At 40.0% G+C, this 26,561-nt stretch overlaps 1 protein-coding gene across 21 annotated transcripts in view; it reads left to right on the top strand.

The window, feature by feature from the left end:
* Positions 1-26,561, top strand: part of LOC121300694 (receptor-type tyrosine-protein phosphatase S-like) — a 139,987-nt gene that overhangs the window by 72,950 nt on the left and 40,476 nt on the right. For 9 of the 21 annotated variants that reach the window (XM_041229381.1, XM_041229370.1, XM_041229373.1 and 6 more), the window contains exons 7-13: positions 3,249-3,266; positions 8,844-8,954; positions 10,973-10,984; positions 18,774-19,043; positions 19,443-20,024; positions 20,306-20,439; positions 21,030-21,174. In XM_041229381.1, the coding sequence (XP_041085315.1) occupies positions 3,249-3,266; positions 8,844-8,954; positions 10,973-10,984; positions 18,774-19,043; positions 19,443-20,024; positions 20,306-20,439; positions 21,030-21,174 (1,272 nt within the window). The remainder of the gene's footprint in view (positions 1-3,248; positions 3,267-8,843; positions 8,955-10,972; positions 10,985-18,773; positions 19,044-19,442; positions 20,025-20,305; positions 20,440-21,029; positions 21,175-26,561) is intronic. The other 12 variants (XM_041229389.1, XM_041229379.1, XM_041229388.1 and 9 more) reach the window with 4 other exon arrangements.

Here is a 26,561-nt window from a genome sequence, read left to right as displayed (position 1 = left end):
GTGCACACAGTGTGGCTGAATTTGATGAATATTTTATGACTGTTAGATTCAGAGCGCTGCAAAGCCTGAGGGGACGACAGAGACCAGTCCAGGGTTGCTGAAATGTGCCCGGACTAATTATTGTCACAATCGTTTAAGCCGCTTCTCTCGAGCAAGCCCGCCCGCAGCGCAGTCATTCTGAAAGGTGACGAGACCGGTTTCGTTCCCGACTACACCTGGCTTCCCCTGCGTGTGAAGGTGGCATTGAGTGACACGCTGCGGTCCAAACTGAGGTGTATCTGCTGAGCCACTTCCTGTATCTTCCACAAGGCAGGAAAACACTGCCAGGCTACTCCAACCCACTACCATTGACACCGCATCCCATCAGTCTCACCACTGAGCCACTCCAACCCACTACCTTCCCTGCATCTTTAACCGCTGAGCTACCACAATGAAACCAATTGTCTTTCACAGTGTTGTTTGTAACTGCAAGCTGTTTGTAATTGAGTTTGTTCAGTTAATTCAATGGGCCAGTTTCCTGGTCAGATGTGAAACTCCGAAATGTCTGCGAGAAGTTGGCAGGTTTAGACTAGCGGGCAAAAGAGGAACAAAATTGAAAAACTGAATTAAAAAGTAAAAAAACACACACACACACACACACACACACACACACACACAGTGTCTCTGTACAAAGTGAGTGCCTGACACCCACAAGTATTCTGGGCAGTCTAAGTATCTCAATCCTCATTAGTAATAATCATTAACTATGAAATTAATGTAGCAAATGCAGCCTTAAAACAATTGCCCTTTGCTCTCAACTCTTTGAGGATCTTCGTGAGAGTGGAGTGAACGCACGCACGCACGCACGCACGCGCGCACACACACACACACGGTACACCTGACAGCATGTCTGCACACCACAGGGGAATGGCACAGGCCACAGATCACAAAGACGATGCGAGTAGGTTTATCACCTCAGAGAGCCAAGCAGCTACTGAGACATAAAGGTCAACCTGATCTTGAAATTGAAAATGTAATCCAGCCTCCAGATGGGCGCAGCTCAGGACAGATTGGCATCCCTTTGTAGCGGTGCCCAGTATCGTGTGCTAGCATGGTGGGAAAGATAAAAGGCTTCACCTGCCCAGGGGGCCCAGATAACACGTCTTTAATACTTTGGAGGGTTCATATTGAGGGCTGGCCTCCGGCTGTCTAAACCTGTCAGATTGCACACTGTGACCCTTCTCCTTCCACGTCTCACAATGGGGTTTAAAACACAGTAATCGCTGTGCGACCCTTTTACCCTCCAGGTTTACTGTAGGCTAAGCCCAGTGCAAAATGGCATTGAGATCAGCCCCATGTGATACAGTGCTAGTTGTTTAAACAGTGTTCAGATTTCGTAGCAGTGTTTTAGTCTCCCACTTGCATCTCCCTTCTTAATAAACCACAAACCCCTTTCCCCACGCTAATAACCACTACTAGTAGGTTTAATCCTCTGAGCTAACCAACCCGCTTCATTAACCTTTAATCAGTACCTAACCTAACCTTAACTAGTTCCCCCACCTTTAACTAGACCCTAACTGGAAAACTACCACCTAAACTAAACTACTGCTGCCTTAAAACCCTAACCAAGTAACCGTCCCAGTCCCTTTTGCTGAATTAATTTAAAGGTTAAACTGCAGTGTTTTGCCCCGTTCTTGAATCTGTTTTCTCCTTGCAGACAGCAGTGAGATATTGTTTAATATGTGCAGAAAAAAAAAACAGGCCTTTTATTTAACTTTCACAAGCCACACACCTGAGAGATTCATCTTTTAAAACAAATTTTCATAATAATATTCCATTAGGTTTTTCCTATGGTCTTTCATAAATTGAAGATTTCAAGTAATTGAAAGATTATCCCGTATCTCTATTGAAATTTGAAACTGCTTTTTTTTTTTTTTTTCTCCAAACTTCAGCAAGGGAGTTTTATTGGTAGTGTCTGCTGCTAAGATGAATTGTAGATCCCCAGATTGGATGATAACAGCCAGGGTGTGTCGGTTGGCTGGGAGAAGGTGGGCAGGTCATTTGGTTTTGGTGAAAGCCAGTTGAGGCTCTTCAAAGAATTCACATGTGTGCGAAGGAGGGTTCCAGAGCTGGGCAAAGCATTTTCCAAGCTGTGTGATTAGTCTCTGCTTGCTGGTTGAAAAAGGACCCTCTGATAAACTGGAAGGATCAAGTCAACACTTTCAGAATTAAGTCAAGTTTTCTTCCCATGTACCCTTTATCTAAAAAGAGAAGAAAGAAAATTGCCCACATTTGTAATGCAGGATTTGTGTTCCAGATACGAAAAAAACACAGATATGTATTCCTGCATGTATTATTTAGTATTGTTCTTGCATTGCAGAGACAAACTCGTAAGTAATGTTTGAATAAGGCAGCATGAGTCTGCTGGGATTAAACGGTAAATAAATTTGACAATTTCACTGCGATAGAAGAAGAGAGTCTCCGTGAAGCTGTATAAAAAGTAACTGGGTTGGATCTGTGCAATAAACTGCTCGGTATCTGCTATGCCTCTTGTTTAAGTACATAAATTGACAGTGTGATGTAGTACTTTGTTTTATTTTCGTAGCAGTTAGCTGCATTTAATATGTTAATTTTCTGCACAATGGGGCTGTAAATGTTTACATAAACTTTTTTTTTTTTAAAACAAACTATTGTTGTTTATTGTAGCACCAATAAATCAGATTGACAAAAAAAACAAAAAACAACCTTGGAAAATAGTTAATTAACAATGATTCCGATACTCTGTCCAGGGTCCTTTTATACAGCAGTGCTTATACACAATATCTACATCCAGGTTTAAAAGGGGAGTCCTACTGTAGGCAATGCTAGTGCAGTGTGACGACTGAACCAGAAAACAAGAAATAAAATTATTATAAACCAGAAAACATTAGTTTAGATAATTGCAATATTTCATACCGGTACCTAGTTGTTGTTGCACACACGCACTCATACACTCACACACACACAAACCTCTTAAAAGGTCTCTATAAACACATTCCCCAAACTCCTTGCTTTACCTATTAAACCATCACCAACGTAATATGCAACACAGAAGAGTCAGTCTAGATGGTTGTACAGGTAAGAACGTGCTCCGCACTCAGATTTGTGTTTGTCTGATCCAGGGTCCTTTGGAAAACCAGCAGTATGAGCTTAACAAATAAAAAAAAAATAATAATAATACTAATAATAATTCAACTTTTTTTTGGTTCTATCTATGTTCTCTCCTGCAGAAGGTACCCCAATACGAGGTAAGATAAAAAAAAAAAAAAAAAAAAAAAAAAAAACTAACCACAGTTTTTAATACAAAAAAAATCTTGTTTTTCTATTCACTTTTTATTTTTCAATTATTATTTAATTGTTTTGTGTGTCTTAATCTCCTGTGTTGTGTTTCTGTTTTTCTGTGTCTTGTGTTTCTATGTTGGTTATTTTCAATTCATCGATTTTGGATATGGTTACCCAGGAATGGGGGGGGGGGGTGTATCTGCTGGAAATGCAGATCTTAAGAGGCTTTGGTAAGCCTAGTGCATTCAGACGAACCACAGCCCAGCCCCACAGTCAAGCTCTCAGTACAGAATGCTGTTCTTGTTTTTGGCATTGCTCATCCAATGGATGGACAAATGAGTTTAGATCGGATGTTCTCGGTCCTTCTCTCAGTGGCTTATATCCCATCTGCAGGTCACTAAATAACCCTTCCCAAAGATCATCAATGGCAGGGAAGTTTCAGAAATATTCCCAAGCGCTGGCTCATTTTTGTGGGTTCACTGTTTGCCTGGCTTTCCAATCCTCTCCCTGTTTGTAACTTGCCAATCCCTCATGGTGTACAATGCATATCCTCATCACAGCCTGTTACTGCCTCCCATTGGTCCACTGTCGTCCAATCAACACTAAACAGCGAGAGCTGTGGTGAGTTGCAGCCTAGAAACCTATAAGGGTTTCATTGCAGTTTTTTTTTTTTTGTGTGAAGAATCTCAAACACAGTTGTAGTTGCTGTGAGCAAAGAGATTCGAGCACCTTTTGTTGGGTAACAGTGTAAATGTTCACATGCAAGCTTTTTTAAACCACACAGGCCTTCCCGCATCAGGTAAAAGTGGTTTCTTTAGTGCTCTGTCAAAACTCGATTTTGTTCACATGTGAAATAGGCTTGCAGTAGGTAAGGGTATCCTGTATTGTATTGGATTGTGTTAAATTAAGGGTGATGACAGATCTGTTTGTATTTTATCCACTTTGATTTTTGGAGCTCTTTGACATACCGGAGTGATAAGCAGTCTGAAACTCCGGGAGTGCAAACAAACCGGACAGCCAACAGAGTAAACTTCTTGATACTCACAATCGAAAATTGTTAGAATGCGCATGGATATGCAGAAAATAATCATTTTTAGTGTTGCAGTGTTGCTATAGTTGATTGATTTGATTGATTGATCAAATCGATTTAACAGAATTGAGGCAACCTTCGTCAAAATAATTACAATACATCTGGAACATGCGTGGGAGGTGTTTTATTTTAAACCCAACCAGCCGAAAGTCTTTTCATTTGAATCTTGTTAATGTTATTATAATTTAAAGCCCCCTTTATTCCTACTATATGTACGTTAGCAGACACTCAAAACCACGTTATTTTATTCAGCGCTGCAGAGTGCAGAAAATTTAGCTTCAGGGACATGCATGTTAACTAGGCCAGGACTTAGAAATTGCTATTTAGTTTGTCTATTGGTTAAGCCTCAGGATCGGAGTGACAGGCAATCAACTCAGATTAGCATGCAGTACACCAGGAGCGCAGCCCGCAGAAGCACTGCTCCAGGTACATCTGCACTGTATTGCTATGTGTGCACCACAATGCATACAGTGGAAATGGGTCCAGTTTACATCAGGAGCCATGCAATAGTGATTCAATTAACAGCGAATTTACCTAAAATTGGACTGGACTTTATCTGAGTACGTTACAAGCCAGCAGATGGACATTGACATCACTTGCATTGTGTTGGGTCTCCATGCTGCCACTTTTACATATAAAACCTTGATACAGCTCCTGGCAATTTTAATACAAGGAAATCGAACAGGGAAAATCAGCTCCCCAATAAACCAACATTTCAGGGTATACGGACAGCCTTGCGCTGTATTATGCTTCAAATACATGCGTACATACATAAATGCATATACAAAACTACATAGTGTTAAAATGTGTTAAATACCCATTAGAGTCAGATTTATAATACCCCTAATATGTTGCCCAGCCTCACACATCCTCTGTTTCTGATTTATACAATGCGGTCGCGGTTCTTTCGACTTCGGTAACTGGATCTTTTAATCAATGTTTTCTTTCTGCAATTTCCCTTTGTTAGTAAAATACTGATGTTTGATGTACAGAGATCCAGAATGCTGTTCAGGACTTGAATCCGGTCGGTAACTGCCCCTCCCACCACTACCAGCTCCATCTTTGTTATTCCTGTGTCAGATCAATCCATTTCTGTCAGAACGTTAATTAAATTAGAAAGGCGAGTTCGGTTGGGGGGAGGGGAGGGGCTGCCTGGGGGCTGGTTCTCTGTGATCAGTCAGCTGTGTCACCTCTTAATAAATAGCAGCTTGTTTGTTTAGTGCGGGGCAGGGCAACCCTGCAATGCAAACACCTGCTTAACAAGGATTCAGTCTGCTGTCCCTGGGCTGTGTCATCCTGGCTGTTTTAAAGCTGTACTAAAAACACCATTAGATTGATCGTCTCTCTTGGGCTGCGCAAATGCATTTTTTGTGGCTTTAAAAAGGACGCGTAAATACAAAATATCCTCCTTTATATTGACTGCAGATCCAGAGAGTCCGTTGCACCCTTAAAGACGGTATTTCAGTCTAGCTCTTGAAGGCTGTCGGTTTGGTAGCTTCAGAGGTAGAGATTGGTAAGCCACAAGCAGCTGGAGGTACAGTGCAGTTACTGGGAATACATGATACATAACAAGAGCAATAATATAAAAACGCAGCGCGGAGAACATCAAAGATGTGGAGTTGCTTTAGATTCCAACACATTCAAAGGGCTGGAGGCTTTAATAATTACAGGAGAAGCATTTCATTGGCTGGTCGCAGCATGGCAGAGCAGGCACAATTTAATTTCATCTCAGGACGGGTATGTGACCACTCGCTCTCACACACACACACAACCTTAAACACACATTCACACACACACGCACAATAATAAAGGTACTAGTATCTTTCAATACTAGAATCCTGTAAATTAAAAGGTCTGTCTATTGAATGTTCATATGTGTGTGTGTATATGTGTGTATAGCTTTATTTTATATAGCGCCTTTCATAGTGGACCACCATCACAAAGCTCTTTACAAGATGCAGTAACAACAAGAAAATCCATAATACTTTAAATACAGAGAAATGCATAATACATGATATACAGTAAAAAAACTAAATGCATAATACAATACAGTGAAAAATGCATAATACATGATATAGCAGCATAATATGTGAAATAGTAGCAACAACACAGCAGCTAATAGCAGATATCAGGCTTAAACATTTTTCATTTTTTGTCAGTTGTTCGTTAAGTATATGGAAAAGTACAAGGCGGTATGTAATTCAATATGTTAGCGTAACATTATTCAGCAGGTTCCATTCAACTTTAGGAAGCAAAATTAGTTCATTCTATATAGAAGGTGATGCAAAAAAATTTGGGCCATAGCTGTATGTATTTATGCAACCATTGACAGTCTGTAGAATCTTATCACTGAACCAAAAGCACACACAAAGATATGATTGAGAATACCCTCACAAGACACAGCACACAACACAACACAAACAGATAAAACAATCAGCCACGCAAGATTGACATCTTTACACCCAAACATGCAAAATTACATCATCAAAATCCATTGAATAACACTATTGTGTCACTGATGAAGGGGTTAAATAATAAAACGGAGCTACGAGTAGGCTGGCTTGCACAGAAGCAGCTGCTGTATATATTTCATCAGTTTAAAACGCATTAAACATCCATCCTTCCGCAAAAAGAACCTGGCTGAATTTCAGCTAACAGGAGCCTGTTAAAATTTCATGACTATTGACTTTCACTGTGATGTCGATTCCGCAGTCAGAAGAACTGAGAGCCCACACCTCACAGTAATAAAAAAGAAAACCCAATCACTGCAAAAACCCAGCCACTTGCAACCCGGCAGGTTAGTACTGTGCAAATCCACCTGAACAGCATCCCCCTGAATCAAATAGACGGTACAGCGCTGCCATTAAATCACATGACTGCCAATTCAAACAGAGACGTCAGCTGATACAATCTGCCCATATACTCAGAAACAGCTCAGTGTGAGAGAAAAAAAACTTACCTAAATAATGCGCAATCAACACTCTTCAATTCAATGGTCGTGCGTATAATAATCTTTCATTTTATCTAGCACCTTTCATAGTGGACCACTATCACCAAGCGCATTACAAGATACGAGACTAGGGTGTGTGAACTATGCATCAGCTGCAGGGTCACTTACAACAGCGTCTCACCCGAAAGACACAGCACAAGGTGAGGTGACTTGCTCAGAGTCACAGTGACTCAGTGGCTGAGCCACTATTTGAACCAGGGACCTCCTGATTACAAGCCTGTTTCTTTAACCACTGAAAACTACAATACTGCTATTCTTTACTTTAGATCAATAGGTTTCACTTTAGTAACTTCCTCGGTGAATGCAAACTAGCTTCGGCAGGATACCACATTGTCCGGATGTGTTATATTAACTTAGTGGTTGAAATTGCCGTTTACATCACTCACAGTTTTCCAAATGCGACGATCACTCATCATTTAGGGTAGTCTAAAAAAAAAAAAAAAAAAAAAAAAAGCACACCAGGCATTGTTATTTATTACATTATTTTTACAGCTGTTGCATGGCACCCAGCTTTTATATCCATCAATAAATCAACCCGTTTTGTTTAGCTTCCTCTTTTCTATTGATATATTCGTCTGGCTACCTTTTTTCTGTTGGCCTGTCTGTTTTGCACAGTGCGTGTGTTATATCTGATATGCACATCGTGAGTGGAGGATGCAGAGAGATGAGAGAGAAATGCCGATATTGATATGCACTGACTGAACAGTCAGTGAGTTTAGGCAGTTTGTCAGAAATGGAAAAAGAGCAGTCTGTCACTACCCCTAATGATGGTCCCACAGACTCGCAGTATTGCTGCTAACAAGGACTCTGTTTTGTTTGCTGCCTCTGCTCTTCCAGAGTTGTTGTTTTTTTTTTTTCTCCTAGAGTAGATTTGTTTATAATAAAGTTGCTGTTGCTTTTTTTCTGCTGTCTGTTCTGTATAAAATACATTTTGAAGGAAGTTTAGTGGCAGTTTCTGAGCGCTTGATTTTCTACAGTCTGCTTGAGCAGAGACTGCTTAGACTTCACGAGGGTTAAAAGCTCCATTTACGCTGGATTTACCTACGTGATCGCTTTAGGAAAGGGAATGTTCTGAGGTTCAGAGGGTGTATTCCAGGCTGCCAGGAATCTCCTACTGCAAATTCAGAACCATACAACACAGATTTCCATCAAATTGATCTGTACTTCAGATCAGGTACGTACCACCACAGAGATGGAAAGATTAGTGATTTTATTTTATCTCGGGTGAGGAATCGGGAGTCTTCGTTTAGCTTGCTTTGCAATCAGGTTGTAGGTAATGCTACACCACAGAGAAGTTCTAACATAGACAGCTCTGGCTTTTTAGTAGACTGCAATCCTTGCCCTGTTTTTGGAAGACCCTTGTGATTCTTTCTCTGTAAAGCCACTCTAACGGTTGTGTATCTCTTTCTCTCTCCCCATGATTGGACCTTTTCTGTCTCGCAGGAGCTCTGCAGATCGAGAACAGCGAGGAGACGGACCAGGGCAAATACGAGTGTGTGGCGTCCAACAGCGCCGGGGTGCGCTACTCTTCCCCCGCTAACCTTTACGTGCGAGGTAGGGAGCACCAGGGCCCCCCTGAAATAGCAAACTGCAACAGCTGAGAAGCAACTCCTTTAGCGAAATACACATCTCTGCAGTAGTAGACTGAACCACACTTACTCCCAGTGGAGATAGACCTTGCTATTCTGTTTTTTTGCTGGCACTCCAGCAACCTTTGTTTTAAAATACCTACCTACTTACCCGTTTTTTAAAATGTTATTTCTGGATGGACACGGTAAGTCAGATTCCGATTTGGTTTGCAGAGTTAAACCAAGCGAGAATCTGTTGTTTGTTAAGGACCTTAACAGACTTTTTGTTTTAAATGATGCTATAGGAAACTATTCACACATCACGTATAGTTTATATAGAGATGAATTTGACTATTAAAAATCTATATAAAGAGATTGCTATTGTAGATTGAAGCCAATTCAGTTATGCCCACACACATGTGAAGTTCACAAATACCGCTGAATACGTATTTAATTGCAGGGAAAGAGTTAATTGCCAAGTTTGAATTACAGTACATAAGCACTATTAATATGCATTATTTATCCTGTCTTGCTTTGAGTGAGAGTTCTCTTTCTTGACTTCCATGAACCAAACTGTTTTCCAATGGTACAGAACATATATTAAAACAAAAAAATAACCTTACGTTTTATTTCTGCTGTTATGGGTAACCTTTTGGACCAGAATTCCTGTCTTTTTTTTGTTGTTTTTGGTTTGTTTTAAGGGCAATCTTTAATACTGAACCTCAAATTAATCAAGTTACTCCTTAATATTATTAAAATGGTGTCTTAAATATTATAAATATATATAGAATACTAATAGAATACTAATATATATATTATATATATTATATATATATAATATATTATATATATATATATATAATGCTATTATTATAACATTGTAATGCTATTTTAATTATTGTTTTGCTTATGAAAAAGCATGTCTCAAAAGTAGTAGCTGTTATTTGTGTAGGCTATCAGTGAATTTAATATTTATTTAATGGGGTTTTGAAAATTAAATTTGATCTGGGTTATAGTAAATGCAGTTTGGTACGGAAGGGCAGTAAGTCATTGGAAAATAAATAGAAGGAAAAAATATTTTATTTTGCCATCATTGATTCCAACTGCACGGTAAATGTCTCGCAGACAGTTGCCACTGATTGAAAAATCATGAGCTTTTTCATATCCACTTAGTGGCAATGAGGTGTAAAAAGTATTTTAATTGAGGCTCCCGAGTGGCGAATCCAGTAAAGGCGCTCTGCGTGAATGCAGGATGTGTCCTATAGCCTGGACGTCACTGGTTCGAGTCTGGGCTATTCCACAGACGACTGTGGATGGGAGCTCCAAAGGAGGCTGCGCTCAATTGGCTGAGCGTTGCCGGGGGGGGGGGGGGGGGGGTCTAGGTCGGCCAGGGTGTCCTCGGCTCACCGTGCACCAGCGACCCCTGTAGTCTGGCTGGGCGGCTGCGGGCTTGCCTGCTAGCTGCCCGGGAGCTGCGTTGTCCTCCTATGCTGTAGCTCCTGGGTGGCTGCTTGGTGAATCCGCAGTGTGTAAAGAAGCAGTCAGCTGACGGCACACACTTCGGAGGACAGCGTGTGTTCAGCTTCGCCGCTCCCGAGTGAGTGCAGGGGTGGAATCGGTGAGTCTAAATAATAACTGGGCATTTCAAATTGGGGAACAAATTATTGGCAACGACTAAATTAGAAAAAAAAAAAAAAAAAAGTGTACAGTTGCTATCTACTGGTCTTTTGAACTTCTGAAGACCACAACACTGTGTTTGGGTTTTTTGTCTGTTTTTACGTTTGGTTAAAAAGTATTCTTTGTCAGTAGGAGAGATAAAGGATTGAAAGACCAAGGGGTTGTTTATTGTGGATATAAGGAAAAAAAGCGAGAGAAAAAAAATACAAAGCAAAAAGTAATGTAGCAGTGAAAAGCCTTGAGGTGGCCTTTTTTACTCTCTCTGTGTTTCCCCTATTTTTCTCCTCATGTCATTGTGTTCTGCATCAACCCCTTTACATCCCTCAGAGCTTCGAGAAGGTTGGTGTGTTTTTTCTTTTAACTTTTTTTACCCACATTTTTATTATTTTTTATTTATTTATTTATTCTTTTTACATTTTTGGAACCTTTTTTTATTAAAAAAATTTTAAATAAATTTTGAACATTTTTAAAAATAAAAAGTAAATATATATATATACATTTTATTTTAAAACAAAATAATAAAAAAAAAAAACATTATAAAAAAAGAAAACCCAGCTACGCCCGGGTTTTTTTTAAGTTTGCATTGTGGGCCTTTTTCTCTTTTGCATCCTTTGGTATTGCTGCTGCTAGGGTTGGCTTTCTCCGCATTTGTTGTCATGGAAACCTAGCACTTGGACATAACTAAGCCTGATGCATGATGGGAGAATGCAACTATTGTGCCTGCATGCCCTATTAATTTCTTTTTTTAGTTTTTTTGGTTTTTGTTTTATTTCTTCGGGTTCGTTTCCTGCTTTGGTAATTGATTCCTTGGTTCCTTATTTATTTATTTATTTTGGGTTGTTTGTTTCTTATTTTGTAGTTAATTTGTCATGTTGCTCTGCTGTTTGACATACTTTAAAAAATAAATAAATAAATAAATAAATTGAAAACAAAAGCCAGTGTTCCTGTCTCCAAATTAAAAATCTCAGATCATGTAAGATAAAAACTAAATAAACTGTCCATTATCAAAAGGACCATCTATTTAACATGGCTTAGCCCCAATTACAACTACTGAGATCCAAGCCTGGACTGTTAAGAATAGCCCCTTAATGTAGGTCAGATTTACCGTATACCGACTCTGTTGTAAATTGCAGGAATTGGAATTTGACTGATAGTGAGGTCATACTGTATTGTAAATGTATTGCTTCATGATATTTCTGACAGTAGCACAGGATTGTGGAAGGGCAGCATTTCAAATGCATTCCAGTACTGCACTCTTTGTTACAAATTGGTTTCACGTGGTCATGAAAATGGCATCTTCCCTATACACTCTACAGTCTCTAACTATAGCCTGGGGCTACAATATACAATACTTTGTACTTTTATATCAGTCTTCTCTTACTCACTGATATTATGGACTGCCTGTTAAATGAATTAATTGACCTTTTAAATATAATATCAATGTCCTTCTTAAAGGTAATGTCAGTAACCAGCCTCGACCCAGTCAAGATTTTAAGAAATAACTTTCGGAATAGCGCAACAGAAAGCTACTCGTATACAAATATGAAATATTCTTATGCATCTCTACCTGCGAATATCTCGAAAACTAAGCATCTAGGACGGATTACAGAAAGATTTTTCAACACTATGTTACAAGCGTTCCAGCCGTGTCAAGGAGGCCTAATCATCTACTTCACAAGAGACAAAGTGGAGTGTTCAGTTATTTAACACAGGGTTTAGATACAGTGCTTAGCGCTGCAGAATATTAACAGTACAGAACATCGCGATGAATTAGGACTAACGGGGCGTGAAACCGAAGAGGCTGGTATCAACTGGCCTTGTAAAACAGGTGCCGGGTGCAGCTAATGAACCAGCTGGCACACAGAGCTGGTAAAATCTGCCTTCCTCCCAGGACCTGGCATTTGGAAAGGAGCGTGTTATTTTTCTTACCTGAAAGGGGCACCTCCTGACACATTTTAGAGTGCAGCCGTTTTTATGGACTAGATATAAGTTATGAGTGTATTTAAAGAGAAAGGAGGATGCCCTGGTAATTGTGGAGTTGCATTACAATCAGCCAGCCTTGCTTTCACACATGTACAGATACACAGAAACATTAGCACCTGCACGTCTCTGTTCTAGCGGTCTTATTTTTATGGCACCGTGTCATGTGTCATGCATCACAGGTACGGTTAGAAAGAGGCCATCCAAAGACAAATTATTCAAATTTTAACCATGGGCAGGATCCGTCTATAACTTTAAACACTCAGTCGTCTTCTGCAGCACCTTTATCTCTCAAAATACTATTTCTAATCCGATTAAAATTTTTTTTTAAAAAAACCCATAATCTAAATATGCTGTGATATTAACATAAAAATTAACATGTGATATGAATGATATTCCATTAAAATGTATTGTGAGTTTTGGGGCCATTATTTTAAGCTGCCAGTAGTTTCTGGAACTACAAAAGGTACAAAAAGACCAATTATTATAGTTCCATTTCTGTATGCATTAACTGCCAAACATGTGGCTGTAAATACATTGTAGCAATCAGTGATTGTGCTAACTAATGACCAACTACTGCATACACAAATGTATCCAACAGCTCATGAATGCCATATATATATATATGGAATTGAGAAACTTTGACCTACAGCAACATGTGTAATAAATACATCAGTGCACTCAAAGCACAGCGCCGCTAATTCATAAATCAAACCACGCCGAGTTCTCACTGTTGTTAAGGTCACCGTCTCAAAATACAGCAGCTGATGTGCAGTAGATAATTGAAATCTGGTTGAAATCTTTCTGCGCAAACCTGGAGCCTTGCTTTAAATTGACTGCAGAGTACGGAATCTGCTGTAGAAGATCTTATCTAACCAAACCTCGGAACTTGCTTTAACTGACTGTCTCATGTACGCTGGAGAATCCTCAAGTAGTTATCCTTCACGAACGCTTGTATCCACTACCCAATCGTCGAGAATCTCTTAGAAAAGGTTTACCTCCTGCTCGACCTCTTTTGGAGTGTATGGAAACGCTCGAAGACTTTCCTTCTGTGTTTATTTAGCTTGTTACATCATATAAGAAGGTGGGGGGGGTGGGGGGGTTGGGGGGGGGGTTCTTACAGAACGATAGTCTTCTGCACTGCTTTAGAGAATGGAGACATTCAGAGACGGGGGCTGTAGGAGTTGTTAGTCACAGCCTGCTTGTATGTTAATTTGTACAGCAATGTTATAAAGAAAAATGATGATAAATCAATACAGGAACACTGCGCTGTATGTCTTTAAACAGGCGTTTTGCATGAAATTTCTTTTTTTTTTTTTTTTTTTTTTTTTTTTTGCTTGCATCTGCTTGCCTGCACTACAGTTCTGTATGTGTTTTGTGTGTGTGTGTGTTTGTGTGTGTGGTTGGAAACTAAAGTTAGATTACACCCTTTAAGTCACGGTCAAAAATGTGTATAAAAAATACTGATCTGTATTTATTTGGCTACATTTGGCTGATCGTTCCTTTAAAGCTTAAGGTATTTGGATTAAATATAACTTAAATTTAAATCAAACTACAGGTATTAGGGTTATGCTAAAATTTAAATAAAGAAGACCCTTTAATTTATTCTGACTCCATGTTTTCCTCTTGTCGAACTCCCAAAAAAGGGAGTTAAAACAATAGGCTCTAGCGCAGACATTTTTATTTCCTGGTTGTGTAAATATTGAAAAAGGAAGAAAGGTGAATGTATTTCACAGATTAATCATTTCTGTAATTGTAAATGACATTCTGTGAACTGTGGATGTGTTAGGAATGTAAATAAAGTAATAAGCAGGGTCTCACAGATCACGATAATGAAGTGTAGTGTTACAAAATCGTAAGCTTTTGACTTCTAAAGCAAGATAATGTAGAACGTTTACTTGTGCTGTTTGGTGCTGTACTTCAGTGTACCATCAAAACTGCCAAGTATCATTTCTCTATACAATTTGAAAGAGGGTGTAATCTAAGCTTTCCTGTAACTCTAAAGGCTGCACATTATTTTGGCTTCTCCCCTCATTTTGGGGCTGGACAGACTTTTCTGGAACTGTCTCGCCAAAATGGCCGATAATGTCCGCCTTCTCTCCTTCGTTTGGCACACCTTTAATCTCTAGAGCAGTGCAATGTTCTGGCGTTCTCTCTTGACTGCTTTCACCTCGTCACTTTACACCTTTGAGTTTGTTTTAATCTGCATCGGGGCTTGAAACGAGACTACCTGAGCTTTGCAGGGCTTCTGGGATCCTTGGTCTTTGTGAATGAGAACTGATCCTACCAATGAATTTGCTTAACCATGGACCAGCTACAGTAAACTACCCAGCTAGGATTACCTTTCCTTCTGAAACAACCCTGACACAAGAAACAGGACAAATCCTTAACCCCAGTTTACCTCTGGCATAGTTCTGAAAACTTTCCATACATTTGGACGTCAGCAGTGTCTGTAACAACACGCGACGGTACAGTGGGATCTGTCATTATGTGCTCCCTTCTAGACAAGTCAATACTGTTAGCAATTGTTGGAGGTGAAAGGGGTAACGATACTGAATTTTCTCTTTGTTTTTTTTCAGCTTTGTTTCAACCCTATGTAGCGTTCTAAAACATGTTTTGGTTTTCTTCCTTATTTAATTTATCATTTATATTTTCATATTTGGCCTCCCCAATCGGATGGCTCCCCTGTCCTTGTTCCCTAATGAGAAGGGGGTGAGGGAATGCTGTGCAGCTGGATTGAAATAGAGACCAAGGATCTCTATACCCATCAATAAGGCCACACCTGTCCATCCAGTCCAGAGCCTGTCAGCTGACAAAAGAACCAATCAGCTTGGACGGTTTGGGGAATATCTTTTAGGGGTTTGCATGTACAGTACAAGCCAACTTCAAAATGATTTTGGCTGTCATAAGTCACTGTAAGCCTACTGCAGGTAACCAGCTGCAGTTGACTGCAAAAACAAAATGTTCTTCGTCCTTTAAAAAGCTCCCCTCCTCTTGCATCAGATCAGGAATCAAGGCAGATCAGAAGTCCAAAGGTGAAAGGCTAATTATCCCATTACCCCATTCACTAAAAATGACCCGCTAGACAATCCCACATGCCAAAAGACAGTACAGTACATGCACTGTATAAATTCATAGAAATAAACCCTGCGAAATTAATCAAAAGCTAGGCTAAGCTCACAGTTCCTGTTGGGGCATTCATAGACTTTGCTTGCAGGCCTCAAACTGAAGAGGACGGATGTGACTGCATGGCCCACATGTCTTTGATTCAATCCTTAAGAACACAAAGCAAATGGACTGCAGGGCACACCGTAGCTGTTATGTGCACATCTAGGGGCAGTGTGGCTTGGGTACTGTTTTTGTTCTACAAGTTGCTGGACACTTGCACATGAGAATGGCATGCTTGGATGGAACTTGGTGACTGTTTAGTTGTACCACTTTACTTTGTATTTATAGTCTGTTGTACCAGCCTTGCAACCTATTATTATATTTTGTCACACTCCATGGAACGATGACAACCATGCATGTCACTGTGAGATGGAATGGGCTACCCTTTCACCTTAGTTGTCATAGCAACTCTGCTGTGTAGGAGGAATTATTAAAATAGGCAGATTTTTCTTTTTTTTAATGCTTTTCTTTAGGTTTTGTGTGTTTTTCTGTTAATTATTTATTTTTAAGTACTGTATTGTTTCCATTTTTAAAACATTGTAATCCAGTCCTATTCTATGCTTAACCCCAGCAGTGTCGAGGGCTGTTTTAGCCCACAGTTGTGTCCGCAATCAGGTTGATAAAACCAACAAAAGACAACAGCAGTTGCTTTTCGTTTTTGATAAGTAATCCACCACAAAATATATTTAATTGAACTATTTATAAAAGAAAGATTAATGACCAGGAAGAAAAAAAGAAAAATGCTTAGACGTTATTTAGCCCTAGGGTTACCCCAGAGTAAGATATATATATATAAATGTTTTTACGTTTTAAATTTGTAGAATGACTCATTTTACAATATGTAGAGCTAACCAAAGGACTTGTTCTATCACTTTGGGCTTTGCTGCTCGGAAGAAGAGGTTCACAGGGGTGCCGAGTTGCAGGTGCATGCTGTCACGCTGTTATGGAACACACTGTCATTAAGTACGCGCTCTCCCGAAAGAAGGAATCGTGTGTTCTCCTATCGTATGCGACGGTGTCTCTTTCTACAACACCACAGGGAGGATCTTTTTTCAAGCCCCGATGTGTGATCTCTTGAGCCCACTAAAACATGCTTTTTTGTTTTAACAGAATCACAATCTCCTAACTCTAGCCCCCTCCCCCCCCATTCCTCATGACTACTCTCGCTGTGAGCGTTCCAAGTCTTTGCTACACCTGTCTGTTTTGTGCCCTTTGCTGATTGGATCTTGTTCTTGCCTTGTCTTGTGTGGCCCTCTGTCCCCTGTCTGTCTCTGTCCCCTTTCTGTCCACCTATTCTCCATGCGGTCTGTCTGCATGACATCTTGTGTCCTCTCTCGTTTACCCTCCCCCATTTGTTTTACATGGCTCTGTCGTAATTATCTCTAATAACACGCGTCATTATTCAAATTAATTTTAACCAATCTAGTTATTTTTATTTATTTTTTAAAGGAGATTGCCTGCAAATAAAAGTACCTTGTGAAGGTTTTCTTTGTACAGAATATATACTATAAAATAATCAAAAAAACAAAATGAATGGTGTTGTTTTTGCATAGAATACTACAAAAATATATAATTTAAAGTTATATTATTATTATTATTATTGTTAATGCAGTTCTGTTGTCAGAATGCTCTCAAAAACTCAATTCAGTGACTGCTGGGGAATGTGGATTTAGGAACCCAAGTTCTACAGAGCCATGTAAATAACCCAGTCTGGAGTTTCCCTTTCTGCTCTCGCTCATGTAATTTCTGTGTTGAGGTCTGGAAGCTGCATCCACTTCTCTGTGAAAGAGATGCACATCCTTTGATATAGTCAAGAGTTCTTTATCCATTTTATTATAATTGTTATTTTTGTTTTGATTACTGTAATACAACTCTCTCTCTCTTTCTCTCTCTCTATATATATATATAAAATATATATATATATATATATATATATATATATATATATATATATATATATATATATATATATATATATATATATATATCTTTTAGTTAATTATTTCGCCAGGGCTGCGATGTGTTGATGTGCGTCTGTCACATTTGGTCACATTGGCTGAAAAAATAAAAAAAGACTACACAGCTTTGAAGTGGGTTTCTCCCCCCCTCCCCTCCCCCCCCCTCTCTCTCTCTCTCCTCCTCTCTCCCTTCTTTTCTCTTCTTTCTTGTCTCTCCACTTCACCGTCTGGGCATGCTAGTGACCCTTCAGTTCTATTCCTCTCTGCATTTTTATCTCTCCTCTATTTTTTGATCTACTTTGCATGATGTCTGTGAAACTGATAGCTGCATCTATCAATGCAACCGTGTCAGATCTCAAAAAAGGCTTTGTCCAGTTGATCTACCCAGAACCACAAAAATGTCATTACAGTTTCTTATCTTTAGACTTATAATTACAGTTAGCATTGGGCCTGCAGGAGATTATATCTAAGGATAATCTCAAAGTCATTGGTATATTATTTAAATTGTAAGAATAATCACCACCCCCCTTTCACTGAATAATTGGATCCTCTGTTAGTTGCCATTGCTTCTTTTAGACCTCTTGGGTGCCATTTTGCAGAAGATCACATGACAGACACTTCCTGTATCCACTTCCTGTCCAATGGAAAATCCAGTGAGAGCTCTTTCCTGATTGGATATGAAGTTCCCATAGTAGGAAGTTACTGTTAATTTGCAGAATCATCCTTTAAAAATAAACTTATAGATGTATTTTATTTTAAGCAACACTACAGGAGAAAAAAAGATGAGAAACAAGTAATACATTTTTGTGTATTGTGCTTTGATGGGTCAAATATTGGTCAATGGAACCTTGTTGCTATGAATTGTTGCTTTAATGTCAATCTTTATTGTCGGTGAAGCAATTTTGTTAGTTATCCTTTTATTTATATATTTATTGTTTTTCTTTTTGTTTTTATGATTTCACCAAAAATGGTCTGATTTTCTCTTTGCTTGTTTTGTTACCTTTGTCTGTTTTGCCCTCTAGTGCGTCGGGTGCCCCCCAGGTTCTCCATCCTGCCCACAAGCCACGAGATCATGCCAGGAGGCAGCGTCAACATCACCTGCGTGGCGGTGGGCTCACCCATGCCCTACGTCAAGTGGATGCTGGGAGCAGAAGACCTGACCCCCGAGGACGAGATGCCGGTTGGGCGGAATGTTCTGGAGCTGAACAGCATCCGGGAGTCCGCTAACTACACATGTGTTGCCATGTCCAGTCTGGGCATAATTGAGGCCGTAGCACAGATCACAGTGAAGTGTAAGAGGAGCCGCCACGTAGGGTCTAGTCTAAAGAACAGCAGCAGAGTTGAATGCTGCCACCATCGCTAAGTCACATGTTTGTTTTTTGGAATGGTTTCCTAATTGGATGTCTTTTTAAATGACAATATGCATGCATCGCAATGCGTGCTTCTTGAGAAATTGTCTGCTTGTTCAAAGGAGGTTGCGGAGACATAGCAGGTTTCGCTGCCCTGCTAATGCATGGGGGGGGGGGGAGGGGTTGAAATGGGATTCATTTTTACAAGTAATACCATGTTGGAGGTTTATTATTAGAAAATAAAATGATAGCATCTGATTTCAGGATATGGGATACAAGAAGTAAACTATGCTGTCCTGTGTTGGTTGACCACCTCCTGATATTTTTTCTTTTCTATCACAGCTCTTCCTAAACCACCCGGGACGCCCATTGTGACGGAAACCACGGCAACCAGCGTCACCATTACCTGGGACTCGGGCAACCCTGACCCCATCTCCTACTACATCATCCAGTACCGCTCCAAATCCTCCGAAAGCACCTACCACATCAAGGATGGCATCACCACCACTCGGTACAGCATCGGCGGGCTGAGCCCCAACACGGAATACGAGATCCGGGTCTCGGCGGTCAATACCATTGGGCAGGGACCGCCTAGCGAGCCCGTAGAGACCAGGACTGGTGAACAAGCCCCTGCCAGCCCTCCTCGCAACATCCAGGCTCGCATGCTCAGCGCCAACACTATGATAGTCACCTGGGAGGAACCGGAGGAACCTAACGGGCAGATCCGTGGCTACCGAATCTACTACACCATGGACCCGTCCAAGCCCATCAACGCCTGGCAGAAGCACAATGTGGACGACAGTCGCTTGACAACCGTGGGCAGCCTGGTGGCCCAGGAGACCTATAGCATCCGGGTGCTGGCCTTCACATCTGTAGGGGATGGGCCATTCTCCGATCCCGTTCATCTGAAAACCCAGCAAGGAGGTGAGTGACGGTCGACAGGATGCCGTCACGCACCACTTTCGTGATTCCAGAGTACTAACCTTCATCACCTTTTGAGCAGTGTATCTCACAGTCCTCAGAGTGTTTCCCCTAATAACACAAAACCACCTGTTTCTACTGATATCTTCAAAACCGAAGTAACTGACGCATACCGTATTCACTCTGTATGGTGCAGAAGGTTTTGTTTTGTAACTTTCTGTAAGATCTGGTTCTTTTTCTGTGAGGGGTGTTTGTGTATTAAATGTGTTCCTCTTCCTCTCCAGTCCCAGGACAGCCGATGAATTTCAGAGCGGAGGCCGTGTCAGACACCAGTATCCAGCTGTCGTGGGACCCTCCAAGACAGGAGAACATCATTAAATTCGACCTGCATTACAGGGAAGGGGAACATGGGAAAGAGGTAAAGGACAAGGAGGACAAGGAGCACAGATACCACTATATATACTATATAATATATATAATATAATTATATATATATTATATATATATAGTATATAGAGTCAATATAGAGTATATTTCATAGCGTTTTACTTCAATATTACTACTATACTGTTCACGCTCTAGGGTTTCAAAGCTCAGTACTTTAACATCAAAACAACCCTTACCGCAGAGTAAATCCATTGACTATAAATACATTTTTAAGTCCCAGATTGAATTTCTTAGTTCATAAAAATTTTACATTCATATGAGAAGCATTGATTTGGGTAATTCGAGTAGAACTGGGGGGAAAGTTACTCAATCTCAAATCAGAGGCTTTAAAATAATATATCTTAAACATTTTATTTACCCATTGACCCCATTGAATTGTATTTTGCTACCTACACACACATAACTCACCATGTGGGCAATTTCACGGCTTCTGCTCTGCAGACACACAACACGTGTGTGCGTTTTGTGGTTGATGGATCATGAACTATAAACATATATGTCATGTATGAAGAGGGGTAAAGCATTGTAACACGTCATCATTGCATGTGCCTCGTTGAACAGATTCAAGTCACCTTTGAACCCACCACATCCTATACCCTGAGCGGTCTGCGCGCCAACACAGACTACTACTTCCGGCTAGCGGCTCACTCAGAACTGGGGCTCGGCGCCTCCACCACGGAAATCTCCCAGAGGACTTCTCAAGCCAGTACGTTCCTTCACCTTTTCAAATTCACCATTGACAAAAAGCTGGCAAAGACGGGGGTGGGTGGGGGGATGGGATGTTGGGATGTTTAAAGTAGCTTGGTGCAGCAGCAGTGTTTTATGAGCTGGGCTAGTTTTCCTGAGTCTTTGTGGAATTCAATCAGATGTTCCAGATTTGGATACATGTGTTTTCAGCGCTCTGTGTTGGAGTCTGAATACAGTTTTGAGCAGCGTGATTAGGGTCTTCTTACAACTGGCCGTTTGATTAAATAAAGCAGTTGAACAGTGAAACAATATCAGTTAAACTTTGCGTCTTTGATTGGATCGACCCCAGTGTTATAGAATAGAAAGAACATTCTCTGAATTTGTTGTAGCACAAAAGGAAAATAATTAGTGACACAGATTAAAACTAACAAGTTGTAATTTAAAAGAAAAAATAAATCTACAAATTGAGTTAATTATTATCCTATGTCATAGTATTCTATAGTACTGCCAAAACTCTATGCCGTGCAGTACCTGCCTACCATATATGTCAATACTATAGTGTACTAAGTGTGGAAGACATTCATTCAAAGGCATTAAATCAATAAATGGTTGTTTTGTAATCAATCTGGGTTTGAGCTTTCAATATTTACGACCAAAAACGAATAATAAATGTCCTCATTAAACAGTACTTATTTATACAAATGAAAAATGAATGTCTTTCACCTTCATTTTTTTTGTTAATAATAAATCCTAACATCCCTCCCTTCTGAGTTTGCTGTTGCTGATGTTTTAATTATCCGTAAAATCTAAGAAACTTAAGGTCAAGCATTTGAATTTGTTTTTAGATTTACCGAACATCTTATGATTGAGTGTGCAAAGGTAGTTGGACGATGTTTTCATGCGATCTTGAAATGTTTCCATTTTTTAAAATGCCTTTTTTGAATGATGTCAAGTAACGTTTACATTGTGTACAAAATGTGTGTGTGTGTTTGTGTTTGTTTTTAGAGCGAGTTTAGTTTCAGTTATGGAAAAGTTAGATTATTTATTTATTTTAGTTTAATGGATTACAATGATGATAATGTTGATGTGCATTCTTAATAGGAAAGATGATGTCACTAACTGTGGGTGCCCGAATCAGCTTTTGTTTAGTTTTGTTTGAGTGCTTTTGTGTGTTTTTTTTTCCTGCTGAAATACTTGCATTATGTGGAGAGGTGGTTTATTTTGTAACAGTAGTGGTGACCTCTTTAACAGCAATCCCACTTTCTTTCTTGTTATTTCAGTGGGGGGGGGATAAATGTAAACAAAGAAGGCCTTCATAGATACTGTTGCCCTGACAACTGGGATGACCAGCTGGAAGCAGAGTGCAGTTTCAATTCCCAGTCTGTAATGTACTGGAGTGTTCATTTCAGAATTTAGCACGTCGTCTCCTGAACTCTGCCCTTTAAAGGTTACAAAGCCAGGAAATGGCTTTTTGATGTTATTGTTAACTGTAACCTTTTTTTTTGTCCTGTCATGTTGACAAAGGTTTCTAGGTGGGTTTAAAAGATGTTTTTTTCAATATTTCAGTTTGGTTTTGTTCCTTACTCTGTCTCAAGTCACACCGTTCTAAGTTATAATGTTTCCACAGTCCCAAAAGGAAACAACCATTCCCTAGAAGGATGATATTAAAATGGGGGACAGTATGTCAATTCCAAATTCCAATTTCAGCATCCAACACTGTTTTATTACTAAATAAAACAATTTGAAAAATGCAGATGAACTTCCATTTGGGCAGCTCCATTTGACGTTTTAGCACTACATTTTTTTATCGTGTCCAGCATTTTTGGTCTGGAATTCAATTCTTCACAGAATGTTGTAGTAAGCAATGCAGTTCTGTCATTTTTTATCTGTATTGGCTTTTCCAGTAAGGGAGTGTAGGGGCGCAAGGGCAACTGAGATCTACTCTGTAAATAAACAAGCCAGCACATGAACTCAGGGCAGCCAGAGCTCTCTAACACATTCCTGTTTCTACTAGCGTAGCTTGTTGGCTGTCACAAGAGCGGGGGAAGTGGCCACGTTTTACCCCAAAACCTGAATGTTACTAGCTTTAGCAAACTTGTGGTTCGGCTGCATGTATCACTCTACTCCTGAGAGGCACAATGCTATGGGAGCCCTAGGTAACTATTCACTGCATCCTTGGATACTTACTGTCATAGGCATGACTTGTTTGCGTGTGCCCATCCATTACCTGTCCTGTGCGTGTATGTAAAGTATGTACCTTTGTGTCTTATTTCTGTGTTGTGTTTTCGTCTTGCATTGGTTCAGAATGATAGTACGTTCTGCGACTGGGATGGGATCGGATCCACTTCTCTCTCTCTCTCCCTCTTTCTGTCTCGCACACTCTCTCCTCCACTATCTATGGAATGGCTTTGACGTCACCTAGGTAGCTGTTTTTTTTTTTTTTTAATGCATACAGCCACATCTCGCGGGGAACGGCTTGTGATCATACTGTAGGTTGGTTCTTATGTGACATTCAGCACCGCTATTTGGAAAACACTGTATGAGAAACAAAATCCATTAAACTAAAGGTAAAAGTAAGTATCCACGAGGGTTTTTATCCCCGAGCTACAGATCACAGACTTAGAGAGGCACTGACTATGCTTGGAGATTAGGCCCCCTTTCTCTCCATTGTGTATTCTTCTTGGGCAACGTTCAGGACATGAATACAAGCTAATCAACTAAACAGCTTGGCTTAGTGGAGATTTCCAATTCCAGCTGGTGCAGATCAGTAAAGCACCAGAAATCTGTCCTCGTTGTCCTCAATGCATCGATTTCGCAGTGCCTCCCCCCCTTCGCTCAGTCTGTGTGTGTTTGCAGGGGTTAAAACACCATTCGTTTTTCTTATTACGGAGGTCAGGAAGGTCATTAAGGCTTGGACAGTCATAACAAAAAATGTCTTATTGGATGCCCCCCCTGAGGTAAGTAGTGGCTGTTCTCAAGCAGTTTCACACATACAGTCCACCCTGCTTCACCTTTCAATATAACAGCTGCCGTCTCCACTGCTTCTGCTAAACACGCACGATCGACTCAGGAGTAATATATTGGAGCCATTTTCTTTTTCTTCTTATAATTATCCCTTCAGGGCAGAAATGAAAAAATGCCATTTATAGATTGGTAGCCTTTATATCCTGGTGCTTTTTGTCTTTCAATTTTAAACATGTTGAAGGGTTTTATATATTTATATATAAAGTCCTTCAATATATTTCATATACATATATATATACACACACACACACACACATTCACACACCGTAGATTACAGTATGTGTGTGTGTGGATGTGTGTATATATAAAGCCAGTATATTACTATCAGAGCTGGAGTCACTGCATGGCCAAATAGATGTATCACCACTGACAGATCTAAGAACTTATGCAGATCTAATATATATATATATATATATATATATATATGATATATATATATATATGGGCATCCTCTAGATTAATTATTCTAGACCTATAATTATTCTAGATCTATACATGTCTGATAGCCCATTTTATCCCTGATATCCTGAAAGCCTAATGCAGATTAATAAAGCTCTTGCTCGCCTTTCCTACCTAATTTAAATCTTACATCTTAAAACCTTAAAATGGGAATGTGTTGCCCTTGGAAACTAGATGCCCATCTGTCCTCTATAACTCTCTACGAATACTTCAGTTAGCTCCTAATGAGAGTATTCGTTTCAGGACATCGCTTGATCATTTCCTATAGCAGACGGAAATGGAATCTGATCCCTATCTATACTTAATAACCTTGTATTTGAAAACAAATGAGGACACATTTATACTTTAACCCAGCAAGAATTGGACCCTTAAGGCGCATTCAGTTCCTTTTTCATTTCGGATATAAGGCTCTTGGCTCCCTCTCGCCCTGTCCAATTCTGCTCTGTACTACAGAACCCTTGATTATTAACGTACAACTCACTGAAGCACTCAGGAATTGCTTGGCATGTACTGTTTATAATGACAGTGGAATACTTATCAGATCTCCTAATCCATTCTGGGTTTGAACCTTAGTGGTGCATTTTATCCATTGCCAAACAGTCTGGACTGTATTGTGAACGAAAACATTTTTGTATGAAAGTAAATAAAGGCTTGAGATATCTTTTCTTTTAGTGGAGTGCGACTGGAGGCGGTTTTTATGTTGGTCATTACACCAGCTGAGGGCATGTATAAATCATATTAGACTTATTTGCTTGGTTAATTCCAGCCTATTACAGTTCTGGAAAAAAAATGTATCTTGAATTCCGGATATTTCAGTGGGAATGCTTTTTTTATTCCTTCGTGGCGTTGGATATTAATGTTGTTTACATCTATCTAGCACATCCAAACCCCCTGGGTTGGTAATTACTGTGAACATATTCAGCTTCAAACTAGTCCTCTGTTACATCCACAGTGGCACAAAAATTTAACAAGGCTAAGGCTGCATGTTCAATATGGAGGGAAGCCAGCTGTCCATTTTACTAATGCAGATGCAATGGCCCTACATATCAGCTGTGCCTCCAGACACTGCCAAACCCAATGTCCACTCTGAATGAGTCATGGTGTGCTAGGCAGGGAGGGAAAATCTAGGGGTGCCACAAGTTGTGCGTGAGGGGCAAGGGGCAGATCTCTATGGGGACTTAGGGCTGACTGATTGGTTCAAAGGGCAAACTACATAGATCGAGAAAAGGAGACATTTCAGGGTACATTGTTTGCTATGCCTTTGTAAGTAGAGGGCAGAGAAAGCGTCTGTTAAGAATCGTTAACAAAATCGGTTTCAGCCGTGCTGTTGCTAAAGGACAGGAGTCATTTCTATTTTATTATCAAAATACAAAAACAGGTTGCATAGCGACATAGCGACGAGATTATTATACAAAGGGAGCAAATATTCTGTATTCATTTAACACTCACAAGTCACTTTAGTCAGCACCAAGATATATCTGTTGTAACTGTCTGGGAAATGTCCCACTCCTTAAAATAAGTGACACAATGGTCCCTAATGTCCCAGGGGCAGCCAGGGGTGCATCTGAAAAACTGGCAACTCATTTTAAGAAGGTCTTCTGCACTGACACCTTTATCTCATTTATAGAACACACTTCTAATGTATTTTATTACACAGCAGTTGTACTGGACACACTGACCTCATATTAGGAAGCAATGGAACACGAAGATAGTATTATAAGTTAAAAGGTCCCAAAAACTACTCTCTACATCTGAAAAGCTCCCATCTCACCCGATAAAAGTAAATAAAAAGCATCACAGTATGTCTATTAGGAGGTCCCAAGTCTTTAAGAGATAGATGTAACCCAGGGCTTGCCCATGTCTTGAGGATTCAAGTCAACCATGTGGAATCCCTAGGTTAAGGTTCTGGTTCTACAGTCAAGC

Source organism: Polyodon spathula, chromosome 26 (assembly GCF_017654505.1).
Source record: "Polyodon spathula isolate WHYD16114869_AA chromosome 26, ASM1765450v1, whole genome shotgun sequence".
In the NCBI taxonomy this organism is placed as follows: domain Eukaryota; kingdom Metazoa; phylum Chordata; class Actinopteri; order Acipenseriformes; family Polyodontidae; genus Polyodon; species Polyodon spathula.
Note: the sequence above shows the minus strand (reverse complement) of the source record. Positions and strands in the feature narration are given on the sequence as shown.